This window comes from Triticum aestivum, chromosome 4A (assembly GCF_018294505.1).
Source record: "Triticum aestivum cultivar Chinese Spring chromosome 4A, IWGSC CS RefSeq v2.1, whole genome shotgun sequence".
In the NCBI taxonomy this organism is placed as follows: domain Eukaryota; kingdom Viridiplantae; phylum Streptophyta; class Magnoliopsida; order Poales; family Poaceae; genus Triticum; species Triticum aestivum.
The window spans coordinates 483,027,772-483,051,250 of NC_057803.1; the positions used below are offsets into that span (position 1 = coordinate 483,027,772).

Here is a 23,479-nt window from a genome sequence, read left to right on the forward strand (position 1 = left end):
TTATGGGGAAATGTAGTCTAGTGTTCCTCGAGCCATAGTAGTCCGCTATAGCCCGGTTCACCGGAGTCCTGCTAGCCCAGCACTACTGTTCAGGACACTTGACTGGCCGGCATGTGGTTCACTTTGTTCCTATGTCTGTCCCTTCGGGGAAATGTCACGCGGTGATATCCGGAGTCCTGTTAGCCCAGTGCTACAGCCCAGAATCACTCGCTGATGACCGACATGCTCGATGTGATTCATGTATGCCTGTCTCCATAGGTCTGTGCCACTTTGGGTTCACGACTATCCATGTCGGCCCGGGTTCTCTGTCATATGGATGCTAGCGACACTATCATATACGTGAGCCAAAAGGCGCAAACGGTCCCGGGACATGGTAAGGTGACACCCGTGGGATACCGTGCGTGAGGCCGCAAAGTGATATGAGGTGTTACCGGCTAGATCGATGTGACTTGGAATCGGGGTCCTGACACACATAGTGTCTGATGCCCTTTAAGACTTTTGTACATCCCTGTTTCAAGCAATGTCTTCAACCTAGCATTCTCATCAGCAATAGCAGTGGTATCCTCAGTAGAGGGGTTAGTTTCTACATCAACAGTTGAAGATGTTGCAACAATAGCAGCAGTAGAACACTCAGCAACAGAAGTAGTATTATCACGCTCAATGCATTTGAGACATGGTGGTTCAAATCCTTCCTGAGCGGAACTGATCTGTTTGGCGTGAAGTGACTTATTTTCCTTTTGAAGATCTTCATGAGCCGCTCTCAATTTCTCAAGATCTTGCTTCCTTTGAAGATAATCATAGGAAAGCTTTTCATGAGTTGTTGAGAGTGTTTCATGATGACTTTCAAGTTCCTCATACTTAACGTGAAGATTTTTTATGTCTTCAATTAAGGACTCAGATCGAGTCATTTCAGCGCCTAACAGATCATCGCTTTTGTCTAACAATTTTTAAATATGTTCCATGGCTTTCTATTGTTCAGTTGCAATTTTAGCAAGTGTTTTGTAGCTGGGTTTTTAACCACAATCAGAGTCATCGTCACTAGATGTTTGATAGTGAGTAGTGCGTGTGTTTACCTTGGCACCGCGTGCCATGAAGCAGTAGGTAGGAGCGGAGTAGTCCTTGTCATTTGCATCGGTGTCGATGATGAAGTCATTGTCTTCAGTGTTGAAGATGGACTTGGCAACGTATGCTGTAGCCAGACTTGCGACGCCAGAATCGGACTCCTCCTCAGACTCCACCTCCGCCTCCTCAGAAGCGGACTCCTCCTCTGAATCCATTTCCTTGCCAACAAACGCACGTGCCTTGCCAGATGAGCTCTTCTTGTGTGATGAAGACTTTGACGAAGACTTGGAAGAAGACTTTGAGTATTTCTTCTTCTTCTTGTCGTCAGAGTCATATTCCTTGCTCTTCTTCTTCTTTTTGTTCCCATTGTCCCACTACGGACACTCAGAGATGAAGTGGCCAGGTTTCTTGCACTTGTGACATGTTTTCTTCTTGTAGTCATGAGCAGAACCTTCATCATTCCTTGAGCTTGATCGGGAAGACTTTCTGAAACCTTTCTTCTTGGTGAATTTTTGGAACTTCTTCACAAGCATAGCAAGTTCCCTTCCAATGTCTTCAGGATCATCAGAACTGCTGTCAGATTCTTCTTCAGATGAGGAGACAACTTTTGCCTTCAAGGCACGAGTTCGCCCATAGTTTGGACCGTAGATATCTCTTTTCTCAGAAAGCTAAAACTCATGTGTGTTGAGCCTCTCAAGTATGTCAGACGGATCGAGTGTCTTGAAATCAGGACGTTCTTGAATCATCAGGGCTAGGGTGTCAAACGAACTGTCAAGTGATCTCAGTAGTGTCTTGATGACTTCATGCTTGGTGATATCGGTAGCGCCAAGGGCTTGAAGCTCATTCATGATGTCAGTGAGTCGATCAAACGTGAGCTAGACATTCTCATTGTCATTTCTCTTGAAGCGGTTGAAGAGGTTGCGAAGGACACTGATTCTCTGATCTCTCTGGGTTGAGACGCCTTCGTTGACCTTGGAGAGCCAGTCCCAGACTAGCTTAGATGTTTCCAAAGCACTCACGCGGCCATACTGTCCTTTGGTCAGATGACCACAGATGATATTCTTGGCAGTAGAGTCCAGTTGAACGAACTTCTTGACGTCAGCAGCAGTGACACCTTCTCCAGCCTTGGGAACGCCGTTCTTGATGACATACCATAGGTCGACGTCAATGGCTTCAAGATGCATGCGCATCTTATTCTTCCAGTAGGGATATTCAGTTCCATCGAAGACGGGGCACGCAGCGGAGACTTTGATTATCCCTGCAGTCGACATAGCTAAAACTCCAGGTGGTTAAACCAAATCACACAGAACAAGGGAGTACCTTGCTCTGATACCAATTGAAAGTGCGTTATATCGACTAGAGGGGGGGGTGAATAGGCGATTTTTATGAAAGTCTTCAAAACATGGAAGTTTCGAAGACAAACAACAAAAATAAACCTATTACCATGCAGCGGAAGGTAGACTACACTAGGCAAACCATAGTCAAGTATTCAATGAAGTGAAAGCACAGTGACTAATAGCAGCTAGGTAGTAAGGATCAGGTAGGAAGATATTCTGAAGCCAAACAGAACACGCAGTCACTCAGTGAAGACAAAATATAGTGCAATCATACAATGACTTCACAAGGACCAACAGTAAGTAAAGAGAAGGGAAGGATGAAACCAGTGACTCGTTGAAGACAATGATTTGTTGGACCAGTTCCAGTTGCTGTGACAACTGTACGTCTGGTTAGGGCGGCTAGATATTTAAATCTGAGGACACACAGTCCCGGACACCCAGTCCTGAACACGCAGCTCAGGATACCCAGTCCTCACCGTATTCCCCTTGAGCTAAGGTCACACAGACCTCGCCCAATCACTCAGGTAAGTCTTCAAGGTAGACTCCCAAACCTTCACAGACTTCGTTCACTGGCAATCCACAATGTCTCTTGGATGCTCAGAACGCGACGCCTAACCGGCTGGAGGATTCACAGTCCTCAAGTGTAATAAGTCTTCAGATCACACAGACAAGAAGACTTAAGTGATGCCTAACGCTCTTAGGCTCTGGGTGGTTAGGGCTTTATCCTCGCAAGGAATTCTCTCTCAAAGGCTTCGAGGTGGGTTGCTCTCAAACGACAAAAGCCGTACTCTAACTCTGAGCAGCCAACCGTTTATGGTTGTAGGGGGTGGGCTATTTATAGCCACTAGGCAACCCGACCTGATTTGTCCGGAATGACCCTGGGTCACTAAGGAACTGACACATGTTCCAACGGTCAGATTTCAAACTCACACGACAGCTTTACTTGGGCTACAAGCAAAGCTGACTTGTCCGACTCTGGACAAGTTTCGCTCTCATAGTCTTCACTGGAAGACATAGGTTTTGGTTAAGCATCACTTCAGTCATTCTGACTGGTTCACTTGGACCCCACTTAACAGTACGGTGGTTCCTATGACTCAATAAAGAAGAAAAAGAACTACGAAAGATGTAAGTCTTCGAGCTCCATAGGCTTCATGCGATGTCTTCTCTTGTCATAATTTTCTTCTCTTGTCATAGTCTTCAATGTGAGTATCTTCATATACCACCTTTGACATCAATGTCTTCGTACATTTTTAGGGGTCATCTCTGGTAGGAAAACCGAATCAATGAGGGACTTCTACCTGTGTTATCCTGCAATTCTCACAAACACATCAGTCCCTCAACTAGGTTTGTCGGCAATACTCCAAAACCAACTAGGGGTGGCACTAGATGCACTTATAGGCCACAAATGTCATAAGCGTGATTCAAACTAAACCAATGGTAACCGGGTTTCTTTTAAAGGAAAACCCACTGAAGTGGTAGGCATCAGTCATGTTTTAAAAAGTGATAGTATTTTTGAACTCTAACATGTAATGTGCTAGTTTTATGTTATTTACTCAAGTTTTAAAAAGTGATAGTATTTTTGAACCCTAACATGTAATTTGCTAGTTTTATGTTATTTACTCAAGGTTTGTACCCTGCGTTGAATTATTTTCGTCGAATAGCTTTATTTGTTCTCTCTCCTTGACTTTGTTGAATACTTTCTCTTATGATTTCCACATTCGGGTGACATACTTACAACAATCATGGCCTAGTTATAACACTGGAAGCTTATTCTGAGATATGAAGGATAGTTGTGATTTCTTTATTGTGGAAGAAATATTGTCATCATATCTCAAGATAAGAGGCGACATTGGGAAGAATATTCTCATCATGTTACCAAGCCATATAAAATAGATAATTCTTCTAATCTACTCTGACTTATTAAATGTGCACACCAACCATGGCAACCTCCACATAATCTTTCTTGAGAGTTCCCATCGTGCTTGAAGCATTTTGTTTGAGATAGCCGCAAAAAACATGTGTTCAAATTAATTGTATTGTACACAACAATTGGAAGTTAACACTGCTTGCTAAAGTTTTAAAAAAATGAGAAAATAAAATTAATTGATATAGATAAACATTTATTCAGTCATATATTATATTCTTGTATGTCGTAAATCCTTCCATGCATAGGACAAGCGCGGCAATGTGCACATTCATGGTCTAGTATGTCAGGCAGGAAAATGTTCACGCCAGCCTATATGGGCTGGCAGTGACGCGGTCTATTTACGTTTGCATTTTTTATCTCAAAATATTAATTACTTGTTTAAAGTTGCTCAAAAAATTACTTGTTTAAAAAATTATAAACTTTTTATAAACCAAAAATAAGTTATAAATAATTCAAATACAGAAAAAATATCTTTTTATAAATTTCAATTTATATTTTAAATGTATCCAGTATGTGTTTGTAAAATGTTCATCTTGTGTTTAAGAAAAATATTCATTAGTTCTTTAAGAAATAATCACCATATATTATAAATTTTTCATCATATTTTTTTTATCACCATGTTTGAAAAAAGTTCACCATGTTTTGTGAAAACATGCACCATATATGTGAAAAATGTTCATGTATAAAAAGTAGATTTAGAAATAAAAAAGAAAATAAGAAAAAAGGGCCCAACTAAAAACCCAAACAATGTGAAAAATAATTTGAAGGAGAACAAAAAAAAGTTGGAAACCGAAGAACTAATAAAAACTGAAACAAAATAAAAATAATATCAGTATTTTTTATAGGACAAATAAAAATCGGTAAAACGGAATGTCCCTCACGAGCGCTAACTAGGCCGGGCTGGGTCGGGAGAAAGCGTTTGCGGGCGTCAAATAAGAATTGTCGCCTATGTCGAGGAACTCTGACGCCTGTAAGCCGAAACCAATCCGTCACACTGTCCCCGTTTTCTCGTCTCCTCCGTCTTCCTCCTCATGGTTTCCCGCCTATCAACTCCCTCCCTCGTATTCTGCACCAACTCCCCTGCGCGATCTCCTCCTTCTCGCGCGCCACTGATCCAGCCTCCTCGGAAGCGGACGGTGTCTGCCTGCGTCCCCAACCGTCTCAGGTACCGCAGGCATCGAGCACGGCGTGCACCGACGCTGTTCGACGTAATGCTCCCGCCGAGAGGCTCACATCTCTTTGTGTCTTATGCCAAGCGTTATCGTCTCCCACCGGAGGCATATTTTGATGATTTGCATCAACGAGGCAAGTATCGCTTGTTGTGCATTAACTGTAGATGTCCACGAGTCCGTGGCGTTGCCTGTTCTGACGGTCCTGTCAGCCCTACTCAGCAATTTAAGTAGGTAAGTTAGAATTTGGAAAGAGGTACAAGGAAGTATATACGGCAATGCAATCCAATGCAACACGTAGGGCACTAGCAATCTTTTTGACAATATTGTTCTAGCGACTGAAGGAGAGTAATTCACGAGATGGGAATGTGTTGCTTCGATCTTTTGTGTGTTTCTGTGCTGTGCTGAATTGATAGTTGTGTCTTGCAGTTCTGTTCCGTAATTATGCTTCCAACCATGTTTTGTACCTTCTGTATGTATTTCCTCCACAGTGACATGCCTAAAACAGCAAGCTGGTCTCCCATTTCCTGTGAGGTTCCCTTAGTAACAAATTTGTTTACTACCTACAGTTTGTTAATCAGGAAAAGGAAAAAATGTGAGATGTGTATGCGTACTGTGGCTGGTTTAGTTGGTACATTGGTGTCTGTCAATTGCTTGATAGGTGTTCCCATGTTTTAGGGACCCACGGGGTTTATATAGAGAATTTTATTTTGCTTTCCAAAGTGTTCTCGTGCTTCTGGTCTTAACCTTTTGTACCTGTGTCATTTTCAGAGACTGCTTAGTACTGTTTTTTTATGTGCAACTGCATAGTACTCCCTCTGTTTCTTTTTAGTCTGCATATAAATTTGGTCAAAGTCAAACTTTGTCAACTTTGACTAAGTTTATAGGAAAAAATATCAAGATAAACAACATGAAATCAATATTATTAGATGCATCATGAAATTAATTTTCATACCATATAGCTTTAGTATTGTAGATGTTGATATTTTTTCATAGAAAGTTAGTCAAACTTTATAAAGTTTGACTTTGACCAAATTTTATATGCAGACTAAAAAGAAACGGATGGAGTACTGTTGAGGAACCAGAAAGCTTCATTGGTTGAATCAATTCATAATATGGCACCTTTATCTTCTGCTAAATGCCGTGATGCTAGAAGATTTATTGTTGGCGACCTCTGTATGTTGCTCTACATGTTTGTATGAATGGGTTTGTACATCTGTTCATGTTACAAGCCTACACCGCTACAAGGCAGCATTATAAGAAGTAAACAACAGACGACATGAGATATGAGAGTTTCTTAAATTATTACCTTATTTTTGTCATGGCATTGCTATGTGCGGAGAGGTCTTCTTGCCGTCTTGGTTGGGAAAAGCTGGCATCGGGTTAGATATTCCTCTCTGTCTGGTAACATATACTCTCACATGCAACCCTTATTCTTATCATTCTGTACACAGAACGTGATCAGAATGACTGTGCTCATCATCATTTTGATGCAATGCCGGTCAAAAGTATAGTCTCATGTAGCACCATGATTGCTGGGTACTCGTAGTGGAGAGGATATGCAAGTTCTGGTGCTTTTTTCTGTGATGCACCAACAAGGGATGCACATGAGTGAGTTTACCTTTAGCAGCACTCTATGTGCATGTCCTGGAAAATATGCTTTGTGTAAATGCAAGCAGTTACACGGCGTGGCCATCAAGTTTGCACTGGACTCTAGTAGTTCTGTCAGAACTGTAGTTCGTGATGTTTATGCAAAGCTTAATACGATTTAAGAATGCAAGCCGGATTTGTGAAAAGATGCCACAGAGAGTCACAGTTAGAGCTCGTTGCTTGCAGGGTATGTGCATGATGCTCTTCAGATAGCACAAAGGGAAGGGGGGGGGGGGGGGGGGGGTGTGCAATGGTCGCTGGTTTTTCTAGGAATGCTCGCTCTTCAGGAGTTAAGATTATTTTCAAGGAAATGCAGCGGTTAAGGGTTTCTCTGAATGAAGGGGTGAGGTACCCGTTTACCTGTAGTGTCAGTATGCAGTCATGCAGGCTTATTTGGAGAGGCCCATCACTACTTAAGATTGCTAATGAGTAATGACTGATCATTCGGTTGAACCTGGCTAATATCCTTCTCTATTTTTGAAAGGTTGATGTTTCTGGACGAGCTAGGAGGATTGACAAGGCCTGGGATTTGGTTCCAGTAACGGTGTTTGAACCTGCTGCTTCTATGTGAGGATATTTGCCAGGGTAATGTAGGAGCTACAGGAGAATAAGATTAGCCAGAATAGAGACTGAGCAGTTTTTCCAACTTGGACCTGACAAGGGTGGAAACCATGTTTGACATTCAGATATGTATGCTGCCAGTCCAAAGTGGGATATTATCTTGACGACAGAGACAGAGCACCCTCTATAATAAGTTAAAGGTAATTTACCGTGAGATGAGAAGATCTCTTCACAGGACCAGCTAATACACAATGTGACCTTCATGTATGTGCATGACTACTCGAAGGGGGAGGCTGGAGCTGCTTAAACACTTAAGTGAGGATTTGTTACTTTCTTTGGTTTAATCAACTTAAGTTAGTATTACCAATTGTTACGATATGTAAAACCTTAGGATCTGTATATCCTATTTCTCCATGAATTCATGAAGACTGCAACCCATCTTACTGAACGCCTGGTCATTGCCAGATATCTGTAGATTCAACCATTTTAAGGATGGTTCATGTTCTTGTGGGGACTTCTGGGGATTGAGAACCGAATGAGACCAATCATCTCCAAGTGGTGCTCCCATCATGTAGCAAATTATTGTCCTGTGAGTAGTGGATCTGCCGCTTTAAAGATCCATGTCGACTTATATTGTGAGATTGGCCATTCAAGTCAATAATGTCATGCTGCCGACCCCATTTGGTGTAATATCAGCAGTACCATCTGAACTGTGCACAGCAAATGGTAGCCCAGATGTGGGTCCTTGATCATCTGAACAGACTGAGTGACCTACAAGCTCTTATCTTGTACAGTAGTTGCGCCATACATCATAAGACAATACCTCTTACATGTGCAGGATTTATTCATGTAGAAATATGCTGGAAGTGGATCTGGGTGTCTCAGGAAGTGATTCGCTGCACTATTGTCTATGGGCGTGCTGCAGTAGATAACTGCAGCGATTGATACACATCTTGGTTCGCTCCCTCGTGATTTCACCATCCTCATTGTTGTTTCCGATCAAAGAATGATGAGCTATGGAAAGTGGTATGCTCCATTCCCTCATCAGTGTTCCCACTCTCATGTGGTCTGCAATTTGTTAACACTTATATGTTATTTCATGTTTGATACTGTATTTCACCTTGCTGCATTGAACATAATTGTTACTGGAAAATGTGCTGCATCAATGCAAACCTACTCATGTAGGATTTAAATCCATTTAACCTTTTGGTCAGGAAAATGTGCTGCATCAATGCAAACCTACTCATGTATTCTGTGATTCATCTCTTGTGACTTGTACAGTTGGAAACCAAGTTACCCTGAAGCTTTAGTCAGACACTATGCACAATTTTATTTTCTCAACAGTATTGTCTTTGTCTATACCATCTGGGTTGGGGTAATATTCTACTAGAAATGATGCCACACACCTTTTGAGCTCCCATTTGACATGTAGCTGTTTCCTCTTCTCAGACACCTGTTTTCATTTGTTTCTCAACAAAAAAAAACTTTACTCTGATGCTTTCTTTTCTTCCTTCGGAAAATGTCATCACTTTCATTGCTCAAAATTAAATATTTAACTAATTTATTTGTTGTCATATGTCCTCGTCATGATGATTATCAGTTGGTCTAGGAGGTTGCTATTCTGAGACTTGACTCATATCTCGCCAACAATTTGGAGGCCTACTCATTCTCTTTGTACCACAACGAGACACGAGACGAAATATCGATACAGTGTATATGCTTGTCCATATGTTATCATTAACAGCTTAAATATATGCGTAGTTTCCACACTGGCACATCATAGTTTTATAGGACAATCAGACATACCTTAGGCCCTTACAGTCCTCCAATGGCCCACCTTCTGTGCATCCTGCGCCTGTTTTTCTCAAGGGAAGTACTGTTTCTGTACAAAAGCAGGCGTCTAGAACTACTAGCTGGTGCCGGGGAAAACGGCAAACGATGCATATAACTACAGTAAGACATGAGCATTCATCAGGCCAGCCCGTTCCTTGTGGACCATGCTGGCTCATGAGCCTCACCTCATGAAGGCAGTGACTTATTTGGAAAGCAACGAGATCCAGTGGCTGATGCCTGATGGGTGCATCATGGCCAGCATATTGTAGGTCCAGTTTGTGGGTCGATCAAGCCTCTGGCACCCCGTTTGTATCGTGTGGGTGGCCATTCACTCATCTGATTGATGCATCCTCGTGGCACTGTTGCTCATGTTTTATTTGACGTTTCTTCCATAGTCCTGTTTTTTTTTTGACTTTTCACAATAATGCTACGCAGTAGGGCATAGTTAATAGGTTTTGTTCCCAGCTTAAAAAACTGCAGATTTGGCTGCAAGTCTTTACGCAGATGATGCGATTAGCCTGCACTTTTCAGTTGCACCTTCTCGGTATGTGCTACATGGAGTGAGAGTCTGCTTTACCATTATGGCACTCACATGACCCATTTGCGCTAATGCTAAGATAGATTGGTTTTGGTGTTCAAAAGTGTTAATCATGTAACCCTGGGATAAAATTTCATTCATGCTTTTGGAATTAGTGAAAGCTTTGCCCCTGCAGTGCACATGGCTCGTGTTTCAGTAGTGGGCAGGAAATCTGGCTGTTGATACAGTAGTTAGCCTGCTAGTTTTAATCATCATTTCCACAGTTGATCAGTCGAATGATCTAGGGCCTTGTTTAATTAGCTTGTCTTGGTATTCTCCACTAAGTACATGCATGTATGTAGCAAGACCTACTTCTCAGGCAACTTGCACCTGCAATCTCTAGTCTTTACAACAAGTGCTTACACCAGATTGGTGACCTAGGTGTTAGGCTTTTAATCTAGATTCTCCAGGCACTTTATTTTAGCCTCGGCGTGTTTTGCAAGCTGGCAGTACGGCTAATCTTTTATGGCTGGCGACGGCTTGCCCTCTGCTAAGACTTGAAGAGCAGGTATCACCAAGTCAGTTTAGCTCATGTTCCTTCAGCATCTGCTTTGTAACATTGACTGGTCATAACAATAACATGTTGTTTGTCTCATGCTGGTTTGTTTACATAGGCAACAAAGCTGGAGACATAGCTCTAATTTTCTTTTGGTACATGTTTGTGAGGAATCATGCTGGTTATTGGAGTTTAGCGGCCTTTTGTGTCTGGACTTGGTGCCTGTTAGACCATCAGCTTAGCCAGCCTTTTGTTTCAGTATCCTATTAGGGGAAACTGAGCCCACTTGCACATTCATCTTTTGTTGAACTTTTCCTCCCCGAGGGAACAGAAAGGTTGAGACCGACCACTAAATATTAAGATAAGGGAAAATCCGCAGATGTGGGCATCATTTATGCTAGTACATCATTTTTTAATGTTGGGCATTTGCTAAATTTTCCTTTCATGAAATTGTTAGAGTGGCTATCTTTCCATCTATTCACATGAATCAGTTCATGCCCGGCATGGACATGAAAAATATCCCTTATTCGCTTATTCCTAACAGGGCCTTTTTTTGAAGCGGAGGCAAAAGATTTAAAGTAACAGAATACATTGCTACTTAATCCTTGCACCTCTAGTTGGGAGTGAAAGCATTGAGCCTATTGATTGCAAAAGTGAAAGCAGTTACACCACCACCAATTGATTGCATGAGCTCTACCACAGTAGAACTGTACAGAAAAGAGAGGGGAGAGAACAAAATCCCAATGGGGATGTTTCTTGAGCAGGCAGGAGAGGATACATCAGCTTCAGAGGTTCTTCTTGGCCCCCACTGAAGCACTCACTTACAGACATGACACATACGTACACAAGTCTGTCTCTCTGTCTAGCTCTCTCTCCCCCTCTCTTTTTCCTGAATCCTCCCCTAACCCATGCCTGCCGCCGTACATCAAATGGTGTTTCTGGAAGACAAAAAGGGGGGAAAAGAAGAAAAAGAAAAGGGGCGATGAATGGATGGGTGGATGGGTGGATGGAAGATTGACTGGGGAACAAGGGATCTCCCCACTTCCTCTCTTTTCCTTCCACGGGTCAATTCAAACCTGTCACTTGGTGCATAGCAGCAGTAGTAGGCTGCTGCTGGTGGTGGTAGTAAACTTGTTCCACCGCTGGTTGTTCAGCTCATGCAAAGAAAGGCATGGCATCAGATCTCCTCGTCATCTTCTTCATGAACTGCCCCTGTCATGTCAAAAGTTCTTGATTGGTCAATTTTCAGAATTATATGTGGCTACTTGTCGCGATCAGTGATGATTCAACTCATTGATGTTTCAGTACTGACCAGTTGCTGGGAACTGGAGACACGGCGGCGTAGGGGCTCTGGTGCACGTAGCCGTACATCGCCGGCGTCGCGGGCACGGCTTCTGCCTCTGGCTCTGGCGCGCAGTCGAGGTTCACGCCGAACAGCCTGAGCCGGCGTGTCGGTGCCGAGGCTGGGCTGCAGCTCCTGGTGTCTGCGTCCCACTGGGATTCTCCTGCGATTGTTCATTCACCAGAAATGGCGTTAGAGGTATGAAATGGTAACGTGTCTTGTTTTGTTCCTCAGTTCATGCAGTCTTAACCTTACCTGCATGATGCATGTCGCTGTGATCGTGCTCTGCTGAGCGACGGTAGGCGTGGGAGGTGGCCGGGCTAGTAGGGTATGAGGTGGATGTGCTGTAGCACATCGGGCTCCATGGCTGCTGGTGCTGCTGCTGCTCCCTGGGACTCTGACCAGACGCTGGCACGACATGCACGGCAGGCGGTGGTGCCACTGCCGTTGGTGCACTGACGTCGCCGCGACGCCTGCAGCCGATGAAGAGACGGTCGCCGGTGCCGAGGCCGCGCACCCTCTCGAAGTGCACGACGTCGCCGGCTTCCAGATGCTTCTCCTTGACGTACCGGCTCCAGCCCTTGGTGAGCACGTAGCTCTGGCTGCTCGTCCAGTACGAGTACCGGAACCGCCATGGCTTGCCGGCCTCGTCGTCGAAGGAGAGGAGCAGGCCCTTCTCCCCAGAGTCGCCGCCAAGAGGGAAGCACCTCTCGGCGTGCTGCTTGGGGATCACCAGCCTGTTGAGCTTGCCTACATCGCTGGGCGTGAGGGCCTTCTCAAACAGGTGCTCCTTCTCGTAGTGGTACTGCTGGTAGTGCAGGTTCGTGTACATGGCCACGCCCCATGGCCATGCATTGGGGTGCTCCTGGGAGAGAGGATTCATGGCCATCCTAGCTGCTGCTGCTGCTGGGTGGAAAACGTGTTAGGCTCTTGCTGTCTGTGGCAAAAGCTGGGACGATCGATCGAGTAGGAGTAGCTAGCAGTGGTGATGGTGTGTGGTGTAGAGAACCATGCAGATGTCATGGGCAGGCATTTATAGCCTACCAAGGGGAGGGAGCTTTGGGGGTGCCCATGTGACGAATTAATATTTTCTCTGGTACATGAGGGCTCATCAGCTCAGCTCAGTGCATTTTGATCTTGGAGGGAGCATAGTATTTTTAAACCTAGGTAGACAGGAAGAATCAAAGTGAAGGGCTTCAAAGTTGCTGGGGTTAGAATATATTTATGTGTGGTTTCTTTCAGTGTGTAGCTGCTGCCGATGCTGAGGTTAGAATATGTAGTTTCGGTGTGTAGCTAGGTGCTGATGAGGAATGATCAGGTGGTGGTGCTTCAAAGTTGGTGCCTCGCCATTGTGGCCTAATCACAGCCATCCAAGAGGTGGAGTAGAATAGAGTAGGCCCTACCACTGCTTCCATGTGCCTTGGTGGTTGGAGGCTAGTGTGAGTAACCACTGTCATTAGCTTCCCATTTCCTCTAACCAAGGAATATATTCCAGCTTTCCCATTCTATTTCCAAGTATCTAGCCTCCCATTTTTACCTGGCTCTGGCAGTCGATTGCCAATAGGAGTCCATTCTACCGTGCACTTTCAACTGAATAACATGCAGTAGTAGTAATTGACCGACATGATGGATTAGCTGGAAGAGATGGGTTGATAATTTGGCAGAAATTTATGGTTTATACCACCTGTGGTCCGCTTGGAATAGCTGGTAGGCAATTACTTGTTCAGGTCCGTCTTGGTACTGCCTGGCCTCGCCGGATGTGACATTTGAGGGCGTATGGACCGTGGGATTTAAGTATCATGCGCTATCATGTGGTACTAGCACCAGACATTTTTATTTTTCCATCTCAGATTCAACACAATCAAGAGTCCTGCCAGGTCTGTGTAATTGAATGCCTGGCTGACAACCTAACCGAGCAGAAGGACTTGCAAGCAAGGTGCTGGTTTTGGCTGGATTCTTACACAATGGCTTCAATTTAACTGTAAGGTAGTACTGGTGTTATTTCCATTTGGTGCAGGACAACTCGTGTCATAAATAAATCAACCGAGTTCATGGCTGGGCAGTGGGCAAGTAGGGAGGAGTGGACAATTGATGTGCGATTGAGAGACCAATTATTTCGTCCTACTTATTAATCTCGCAAGTTTAGCATTTTCTAAGGTAGATGACACGATTGTGTGTCTTCTAAAATTTCGTCCTGCTTATTAATCTCGCAAGTTTAGCATTTTCTAAGGTTGACACGATTGTGTATCTTCTAAAACTCAAACTCTGTTTCTGAAAGTTCAGTCCAACTTCTAGTAAAATAAATTCAGTCCAACAAACTAAACCCGCTTCGCTGGTGCGTGCTGTCATAGTGCTACTACAATCCAGTATATGCGCTACAGTACCTGCAACGGTCCAGGAGGCCATGATAACCTGCCTCTCTTGAGGGTACAGAAGGGGGGGTTTTGGTTGAATGAAATGATTTAATTTCTTGTGTCCTAATAAACATTGGGCGTTTGGGGAGCACCTATGGTTGCTAAAGGATTGGAATCACAGGACATTGGGTGATCTGTTTTTTTCTTTCTTTTATAAATCTATAATGGCAGATCTGTATCAGATTCCATAAAATATCAGGGACAAAATCCGCGATGTCGCTTTGCTTGCTTCTTTGGAGACAGGCATTCCGTCACATGGTTTTGGGGGAAGCTGTTATGGCTAGATGCATTGTGTGCTGACTAATGCATGCATGCTTATGTTAACTGTTATTCAGTTTGCCAAACTTTGGAGGAACCAGAGAGGTCATTTTTATGTTAGGGTGTACTGTCAAGAATCTAATCATGGCAATGATTTAACAGATCTAAACAAATCACCCTCCTGTTCATTTCATTATCTTTACTCCTGCCCCTGCTTTCTGTTAATCCTGCCCCAGAATAATGGGGGGTATACATGTACGTGATCATAATCTCACGTGTCCTTGTCATTGCCTCTTCTGCTTTCTGTTCAGCGTTCATGGTGATGGTGCTTCAAGTTCCCAAACGCCGGGATGAGAACTGGACCTGCACAGAGATCGTGCACCCTTCTCCAGTTTCCAACGGATTGTGAATCAGGTGATAAGATTTTTGTCCCCAGTTAGTCTCCACTATGGTGTATTTGCGTTATCAGTGTCTACAACTCGCAGCCCTTATACTTGCTCCTATTTTATACAAATTCCCAGAAAATTATATATTCTGTAGTTTTCTGCGTGCATGCACAAAACTATGCAGTAAAGAAAATCGAGTCTCAGCGGCTACATGATTATATATACTTAATCGCATGGATTGACCTGGTTAAACTACAAGCCCTATGTTTAGCTCTAGGTGTGGTGCTACGCAGAATTGGATTAAGCGCTCACTATTTTGTTTTGGGAAAACTGGTAATACGCGCATTATGCGCACGCATGATATGTCTAGTGGAATTTAATAGATGCTTGATTGATACGATTTCCTTTTCTTTTAGAAGAATCAAAAGTTGGGTGTGCAGTAATGGACTAGTATACCATAGACAGTTAATGTTCTCCTGTCAACTGCATGTCTAGACTTTGGCCAAGAATCAAGAACGAACTGCAATCATATATACGTAAGTACCTGCAAGTTGCAACTTGATTTTACTATGTGTTTGTCAAGGAGTGGCAGGGTAACTACAATAATGTCAGTCATATGCCAAACACATTGGTGTAGTGCATGCACTTGTGAATTTTGACCAAGTGTATCATACTTAAACATGACCATGAATAGGGACGAGGGAGCCACGCTGCTGGTCCTTTTTTCTTAACTCAATGATGCAGCTCACCTGCCCAATCTTTTGATAATGCAGGTTTGGTTTCTCCATGCACATGAATGAGTTGGTATCCCATGGAATTGAATACAAGATAACTCAAGATAAGGGGACACATGCTAATGCTCCTAGTTTAGTTATCCCTGTGGTCTCAGCTCCTTTCCAAGAAGCGATGCATGTTTTGCCAAGCTCATGCAGATGTGGGAGTAGGCGCCTTGAGTGCGGCATGTTACTCCCCCCTATTCACAAATATATACATGCCACCATGGGAAGTGTGCAATTAAGCATTGCCAATCTTGGACCTTTTAATATTGCAAAACCAAAGGGTATCCAGATGCCTTCATTTGAAATGATAATTGCCCCTTATGGGGTTAACGTTCGGATGGAAAATATATTCATAAAAAGAAACCCAGCATCCTAGCTGTTTGCTGACATATCATTACCTCTTGGAGACTGAGGCTATGTTAAAAGGCTAAAATGTCATGTCAACCTAATATGTAGAGCATTATGATTGCATTAGCTTAAGAGCCATGAACCTATGGTTTCTTGCATCTAACACTCTGTGGTGATGGGCTGGCGAGCATCTACAGTGTGCTTCTGTTTTATCTAGCACTGCCGCCTATTTATATCCTTGTTTTAAGCAGCCGCCTGTTTACATTGAAAACTCATTTCAAGATTCCACTGCATGGTTCCCATGGTTTGGACTTTGGAGTGATAAAACCCTCCAAAATTAGTTGAGCTCGTTTTGTCATGGATACTTTTGTGTTTTATAGAGAGAATCACGAATCACAATTGTTTACCCTTGTTCAATTCATTTTATTATAAGATGTGAGCATTCGTGTATTGGGACCATGGTGCGCACAGCTGCTTCTACCACCATTCTGCATTCATTGCCCGTCTGTGCGTGCCTCCTAAATTTCTGTCCCAGGAAGTGGTGCGAGTGTGTGCAGCTGCCTGACGGGGAAATATCCTGTGCTCCCATCCATTGAGTGATACGGTGCTACAGCACTTCATGGGGCGTTGGATCTACAGGGAATGGACTGGATCAATTCAGTCAACTATTTACACATGCGCCCCTGTAATATTTGCATCTTCCCCCTCAAAAGAAGCATGTGTTCTCTGTTTCTCAAACCAGCATGCATGATGAATTTTTCTAAAGACCAGCATGGACTACAGTACAGTCTGGTAACCTACATGTTGAGTGACTGGGTGCTTACAACTGAATATTTAAGTCCCAAAATGCATCAAATGCTACAATTAGGAAATATACAGTGGAACAAACATCCCTCCTCGTTTTGCCACATACATCCAAACATCCCTCCTCGTTTTGCCACATACATCCATAAACATCAAGACCAGGCAACAATAGATATTAAGTGAAGCAAATAAAATCCTACAAGTGAAACTAACCGTGATGGTTTTATTCAACTCAAATATAAGGAACAAGACATGGCGAAACAAAGGAGATTTCACGACACTAGTAACGCCTTCAGAAAGCATGTTGTTGTCTAGTAAAGCAAACAACAGCAGTACGATCTTTGAGATTGACAAAACACAATGCAAGCTGGTCAGGAAATTGCACATATATGTAACAACAATTATAGTTCTGATGTGCTAAACTCAACAGGGTGTTACTCCTAAAACCAAAAGGCACATATTGCCTGTAGTATTACATTACTCATGCCAACTGCTAACACACATGATTCCCCTAATGTCAAGATGATCATGTTTCTGCTCCGGAATCTGTAGGCCCAGCCATCTGGTCGTTAATTTTGCATGTCATGTGAGGGGCAACCCATACTTGGAGCCAACATATTCCACACATGAATGTTGTTTTCCCGATGCTGAAAGCATGCACATCATTGACTGGAACATCTGCCCCCCTACAGAGCAATAGTTCCTAGTACTCAGTGGCACAGCCTTGCCACAAGTCTGCTTGCATTTCTGTTATTCAAACATTAGGGCATCTCCAACATTAAACCATCACTCCTAGATAAGCAATAGTTTTCTTCCCCCACGATAAGCGCCTAGTTAAGCACTCAGCATTGGAGATACCCTTATTGGGCCTCATCTGCTAGAATTTAGTCAATCGCTCGACATGACTTGGTAAATATCTAAATGCTCATTTATTTGGATCATATGACCAGCTTGACTAATAACGTTAGGCTGTACATGTGGTTTCCAACTACTATATGTAACAAGTAAAAAACAATATTATATGTAAGAAACATCATATGACACTCTATAAGAAAGATTATGTATACAATTCAGCTAGAAAGGTTAGGAAAGGAAGCAGCAGCCAACATTTTAAACACTGCTAGATTTCCTGATTAGCAAGATGCAGTAACCTGAAAAAGAACTTGGTCTGAGTAGCAAGCATTGTTCTAATTTTGCAAAGATTAAAATACTAATGCATATATGTGCTCCAAACTAACTTTACCATCTGCTGAGATTGCATCACGGGACATCAATTTATCATAACTACAGCTAACATTAGATGTAGCCCCATTTGCATAATTTTTTCATTTGTTCGCATACAGTTGCGACAATTGGCCTTGAGTTCATAATTTTACCCACATCGTGGCAGATCTCCAACCATTAAGGCCTACATTGTGGATAGCAATTCACAAGACTATTAGAGGGTGAACTAACAAGGGCTGTCGTCGGGGGCGTGGTATCCCACTCGAGTGACTCGGTTAGGAATAGACCGAACCACACCGACTCTCGCATCGCGGACATCCAGTCCTAAAATCAAATGGCCCAGATGCGTATTACGAAATCAAAAAAATCAAACACGAGAAAAAGGCACATATGTGTAAAACAAAGGAGGCGCTGCCCCTTAGCTGATCTTCGTTGCCTAGGGTCCCCGGATCCAGCGACGGCGAGGACAGGTCGGTCTCGGCTCCCATGAAACTGACCGGATCTGAGCTAAGGAATCGACAGGCGCGCGAGATCCCTAAGGTTGCGCTGGATTTAGGCTAGCAAAAGTGTATGGGGCATACCATGGTGGTCGGCGCCGGTAGGAGACACGGCCTAAACGGCGGCGGTGCGAATCGTAACTGAAGAAGCAAACAGAGCAGAGGGATATGCACTTCGTCGCTGAATTATGGAATAAACCAGGGTCTTTTTTGCACATTGCAATGCCAAATGAGTCTGCTCAATCCTGTACCTCCAGTACAGATCCAACGCCCCACATGGTCTTGTATCACCGTAGCATCTCATGCACCGTATCACCAGATATCTACCCCCCTGACGCCCCTGACTGAACTGAATCTGCGTCCGCTGCAGCGATCTTTTGAGCAGATCTTCGTGGTGCGGTGGGATTGGGAACACGCAAGGGTGAGGTGAGGTCCAGACCAGCAGACGATCTAAACAGGGCTGGACTCTCTCCTTGCGCACTGAAAGAGTGACGTGATGGCGAAGAAGGTGACGGATGAGAGAAGGAAAAATGTTTCGTTTTGAGATGCCTTTAATTTCCCCTTGCGGAGCCAACATGCTGTCACAAGGTTGTCGATATCGGTATCGGGGTACTGGCTAGATCATTTCGGAATTGTATGATCGTATCTGCAACGTACTGTTGAATCATATCAGTATCGGCAGCTTAGGGTTGTATTATTATTCAGAAGATGGTTTGGTAGAATCATACTGATATCGTATAAAATACTACTAAGATACGTATCCTCCAGTCCAGTCAGCAGGGACGAGGAGAAAGAAGACACAGAGAGAGCTAAGAGCAGTGGATCAAAAGCATCTGGGTCTCTTCCCTTTGTTCATCCTCTAAGAAAAGGTGGCTAGGTTTCTGCCTCCCGTCGGCGGCGCCGCTGATCTCCCACGTCTTCTGTGGCTTTAGGGTCATATGTGCACGGTGGATCCCGGTCCTTGTCGGCGGGAGGGTTCTATTTTCAGATGCTTCTTCAAGTTTTTTCTTAGAGTTTATGTTCTGCTTAAGAAGACTCAAGAAGACGAGACGGCGGCGGCTTCTTGAAGATGAAATAAGGTTCTCCCCGCCTAGCCTCTGTCCCAATGGTGTGTCTAGTATTGTCGGTGGATGTGTGGAGGTGTGTCTCCGGTGGATCTCGCGAGATTTGGTCGGTGGTAGTCTTTGGTGGATCCGCTCGGATGCAGTCTTTGTTCATGTGTCTTCAGGTTGGATCCTTACTATCTAAAATTCTCTTCATGGGCGGCGGTTGATGTTCTGAGGCCTTATCACAACGATTTCCCGACTGTCTACCACAACAAGCTGTGCCCGGCTCCGGCGAGGAAGGGGCGATGACGGTGGCACGCCTTCGGCTCGCTTCAGTGCTTGTAGTCGTCGCTAGGTGGTCAATGAATCTGGATGTAATTTTTATTATTTCTGATGTTCGTTGTACTGTCATGATTGAAGATGAATAGATCAACAGTTTCCGCAAAAAAAAGAGCTAAGAGCATCTCTAACAGACCTTGTATAATTTTAACCCACATAACGCATTTATAGTTCGAGAAGGAACTATTTTGCGGGGTGAAATCGTACGCTATAGAATAGACCCCGTATATAAAACTGCATAATTAAAAAAAAACTTCCGCGGGAGTAATTGCAACCACATTGATCATTCATAGTTTATCAGATACTACATGATCCTAGATACATTCTACTACTACTACTACTAGAGGGGGGGTGGGGATCTGCGGGCTCGAGGCGGCTACCAAAACGGACGAGCTCGCGGTGGCGAGGCCGACGCGGTGGAGGAGCTTAGTCCTCCTCATCGGAGCTGACGAGGTCGACGTACTTCTCTCTCTGCTCCTCGCGGATGCGCTGCCACTCGTCGTCCTTGTCCTTCGCGGCGAGGTTGGCCGCGACCGCCTGCTTGAAAAGGAGGTCTTCGAGCTCCTCGTCGTGGCGGCGGCGCTCCTTCTCCTCTCGCAAGCTCCGTTCGAAATGGCGGCCGCGCCCGCGTCGACATCGTCGATGAAATCTTCGGGCCCGACGTCGCCTCGACGCGCGATCTCCTCCGGCTCCTGCTTGGCGGCAACGAGCTCGACCTCCTCCGGCTCCTGCTTGACGTACGACAAGCTCCGCCCACTCCCTCTTCATGGGGAGAAACGCCGCGCAGGAAGAGGAAGAGCCAACGGTGGAGGAAGAGCCCACGGCCGAGGAGGGCGTTTGCCCGTGCCGGCGGTCGTACTCCTCCGTCTCGCGACGGAGGAGATGCCGGCAGATCGAGGCCTTGGTTGGCCCATTTCCTGGCCGCGCGCTTTCTCGCGCCGTCTGCGCGGACACATCGTTCGCGCTCGGGGTCGCCGCCCCCGCCGGAGCTGCGGCCGGAGCTCCACATACGGCCCCACATGGCGGCTGGAGGCAGAAGTGGGCTCACCGACGACGAGAAATGTGAGGGGTTGCGGCCGGCGAGGGGATAGGGTTTCGAGCCGTATTTGCCCCGCAAACCTGTAGTTATACGTTTTTGGGGGTGAGGTTTGCGGGCCGCGGTAAAAAAAATTATGGGTCTGACGAGTATACGGACACTGTTCTGGCTAGAAAATTAGACCGATCTTATATACTTGTCGGAATTATGCGGGTTCGCGCGTTATACGAGGTCTACTAGAGATGTTCTAAGCATGGTGAAACTAGGGGGAATTTGCTGACGGTCACGTAAGCAGTTACTTGCCGCTAGCTCATGAATAGTAGTCATCGCAAAACAACGTACCATGCGCGTACGTTTCGCAACGGTACCGAGCCGATTCGTTGTTTACGGTTGAGCAAACAGTGGAGAGTAATGGTGACGATGAACAAGGTGAGGTGTGCGTGCCCGTGCGAGCAGTGCGCAGGCACAGTGGGGGTGTGCTGCGGACTGATGGCGTGTTGCAGGACGCTGTGTGATCCATGTCCGGGCAAAAGGCACACCCGGCCAGCAGGTGAGTGATCGAGTAGGTGACCGCAACGCAGGGAGGGGCAGGTGCCGTGGTTTGCCTTGCCACGGCGCGCCATGAGTGCGTGCACGCCATCGATCACCATCAGCGGCAGCGGCAGCTACAGGAGCTCCTTTTCCTCCCCCTGGCCCTGGCCGGCCCATGGCAACAGTTCGCCGCAGTCTGCGCATCGCACGCGGTTGCTCCCCTCCTCTCCTGGTCCCCGTGCCCAGCTGCCATCCTTCACTTCGGCAGCAGCGCATGCGAAGCGACTTGCACTCCTCCTGGCCCTGCGCCACGGGATCTAAACAGCGATCCCCTCTTTTTTTCCCCCACTTAACCGAATAGAGAGGTCTCGTTCTCTTCCGCTGCGGTCTGACGCTGTGAAACGATTGATCATACCAACACGTAATGGAGTACTAGTCCCTAGGTAGTGAGTGTATGATACTCTACAAAGCTCAATTTAGAAGATATTTGCAACCCTTGAAATCCCCGGTAATTTTACCTGAGTTCCGCGTTAAACAGGCATCAGTTAAAGCCTTGCATCCTGCTGCAAGATGCATCGTTCATCACCGCGTGTACTACCCGGCGACTATTCCCCTGTTCGAATATGTCAGTGTCATGATCTCATCCCTGGCCGGGCCGTACGTTATACCACTGTGTGCCCACTCCTCTTTTTCTACCCATGTGACGAACAGACGACGTGCGCCAAAAGTGAGCCAGTGATTATTTCCCCCCACCTGTTGCAGGGGGTCTCCGTCAGACGAGGAACGTGACACCTGAAACTCGTGTGCCAGGCACGGAGTGACGTCACCGGACCCCACGCGCGGGCCAGCGTGGGCCTTTTTCTGCTGTATGAACGGATCCGGCTTGTCAGGCCCGCGTGCTGGCTACCTCGGCTTGGCTGGAGGCTGGATCATGTTCTTCAGTTCTACGGCAGCTCCCTGACACATCGTTCTGATATTATGCTGTTGGGATGGAGTTTTTCTTTTTTGCGGCGTGCTGTTGGACGGAGTCACGGCGTACAGAAAGTGTAGGAGTGAAAGACTGAGAGCAGATTAAATGACAGTCTCTCTTTCTCTCTCTCTCTCGAGATGTCGACCTCGATTGTTATGTGTTTGTTGTATATTTGCATACAGAAGATCACAAATGTCACTTGAACGATAACATTCATTCAAACATCAGTGAGGTGGGTCTGCTTGCTAGCTCAACAAATGGGACATGTGTTTTTTTTCCTTTTCTTTTGGAGAATAATAATTCTTGTATTACTCAATCAAGGGCTACAATCGTGTTTGACAATGTTTAGAACAACCCTCCGGACCGGACCCAAGCCATACAACAGTTCGAACTTGAGACCTATCAAAATCTGTCAACACATAGCTAGAAGAATTCCAAGTACGGCGAATAATATGAGCAATACAGGAACTAAGTTCGGACATACTCTCCTTGATCTCTCTAATAAGAAAAGTGTACTCTGATCTGCTAAGATCTCTGCTTCTCCGCATACTCTCCTTGGTCAGACTCAACGAATGGGACATGTGTTACATGCAATGATGATTGAAAAGTTGGGTCGGATTGGATTGGTTGGGCTCAAGTGGGAGGGGGCGTTGTTTTTCCTGCTTTTTTGAGCTTGTGCGCTCCATGAAGTTGTAAGCCTCTTAGAGTGTCCTTGTATCGTTTGGCCGAGGTGGTATGTGTGTATTTGTAATTTCTAGCCAGTGGATGATTTTGTTAATTCAAATCCAGGCTCTCCGCAAGCCTTCGTTCAAAAAGAAAAAGTGAGTGGCGTGGTGCATGGAGTCGGTGCATCTACATGTGAGATTTTTTTTTCTTTCTTTGTATACTCAAAC

At 45.1% G+C, this 23,479-nt stretch overlaps 1 protein-coding gene and 3 long non-coding RNA genes across 4 annotated transcripts; 2 read left to right on the top strand and 2 right to left on the bottom strand.

Moving 5' to 3' along the window:
• Nucleotides 1–5,300: 5,300 nt before the first annotated feature.
• LOC123086505 (uncharacterized) lies at nucleotides 5,301–10,952 on the top strand. Its single transcript, XR_006440929.1, has 3 exons — nucleotides 5,301–5,534; nucleotides 7,630–8,021; nucleotides 8,172–10,952. It is a non-coding gene; the product is annotated as an uncharacterized lncRNA (long non-coding RNA).
• A 277-nt stretch (nucleotides 10,953–11,229) lies between these two features.
• On the bottom strand, nucleotides 11,230–13,453 carry LOC123086506 (B3 domain-containing protein Os11g0156000). Its single transcript, XM_044508268.1, has 3 exons — nucleotides 12,210–13,453; nucleotides 11,925–12,117; nucleotides 11,230–11,824 (listed from the first exon to the last, which is right to left on the bottom strand). The coding sequence occupies exons 1-3, from the start codon at nucleotides 12,841–12,843 to the stop codon at nucleotides 11,812–11,814; spliced, it is 840 nt and encodes a 279-aa protein (XP_044364203.1). The 5' UTR covers nucleotides 12,844–13,453; the 3' UTR covers nucleotides 11,230–11,811.
• On the top strand, nucleotides 12,030–16,619 carry LOC123086507 (uncharacterized). The gene is made up of 3 exons (XR_006440930.1): nucleotides 12,030–12,152; nucleotides 14,938–15,040; nucleotides 15,786–16,619. It is a non-coding gene; the product is annotated as an uncharacterized lncRNA (long non-coding RNA).
• A 613-nt stretch (nucleotides 16,620–17,232) lies between these two features.
• On the bottom strand, nucleotides 17,233–18,836 carry LOC123086508 (uncharacterized). Its single transcript, XR_006440931.1, has 2 exons — nucleotides 18,749–18,836; nucleotides 17,233–17,690 (listed from the first exon to the last, which is right to left on the bottom strand). It is a non-coding gene; the product is annotated as an uncharacterized lncRNA (long non-coding RNA).
• Nucleotides 18,837–23,479: the final 4,643 nt, after the last annotated feature.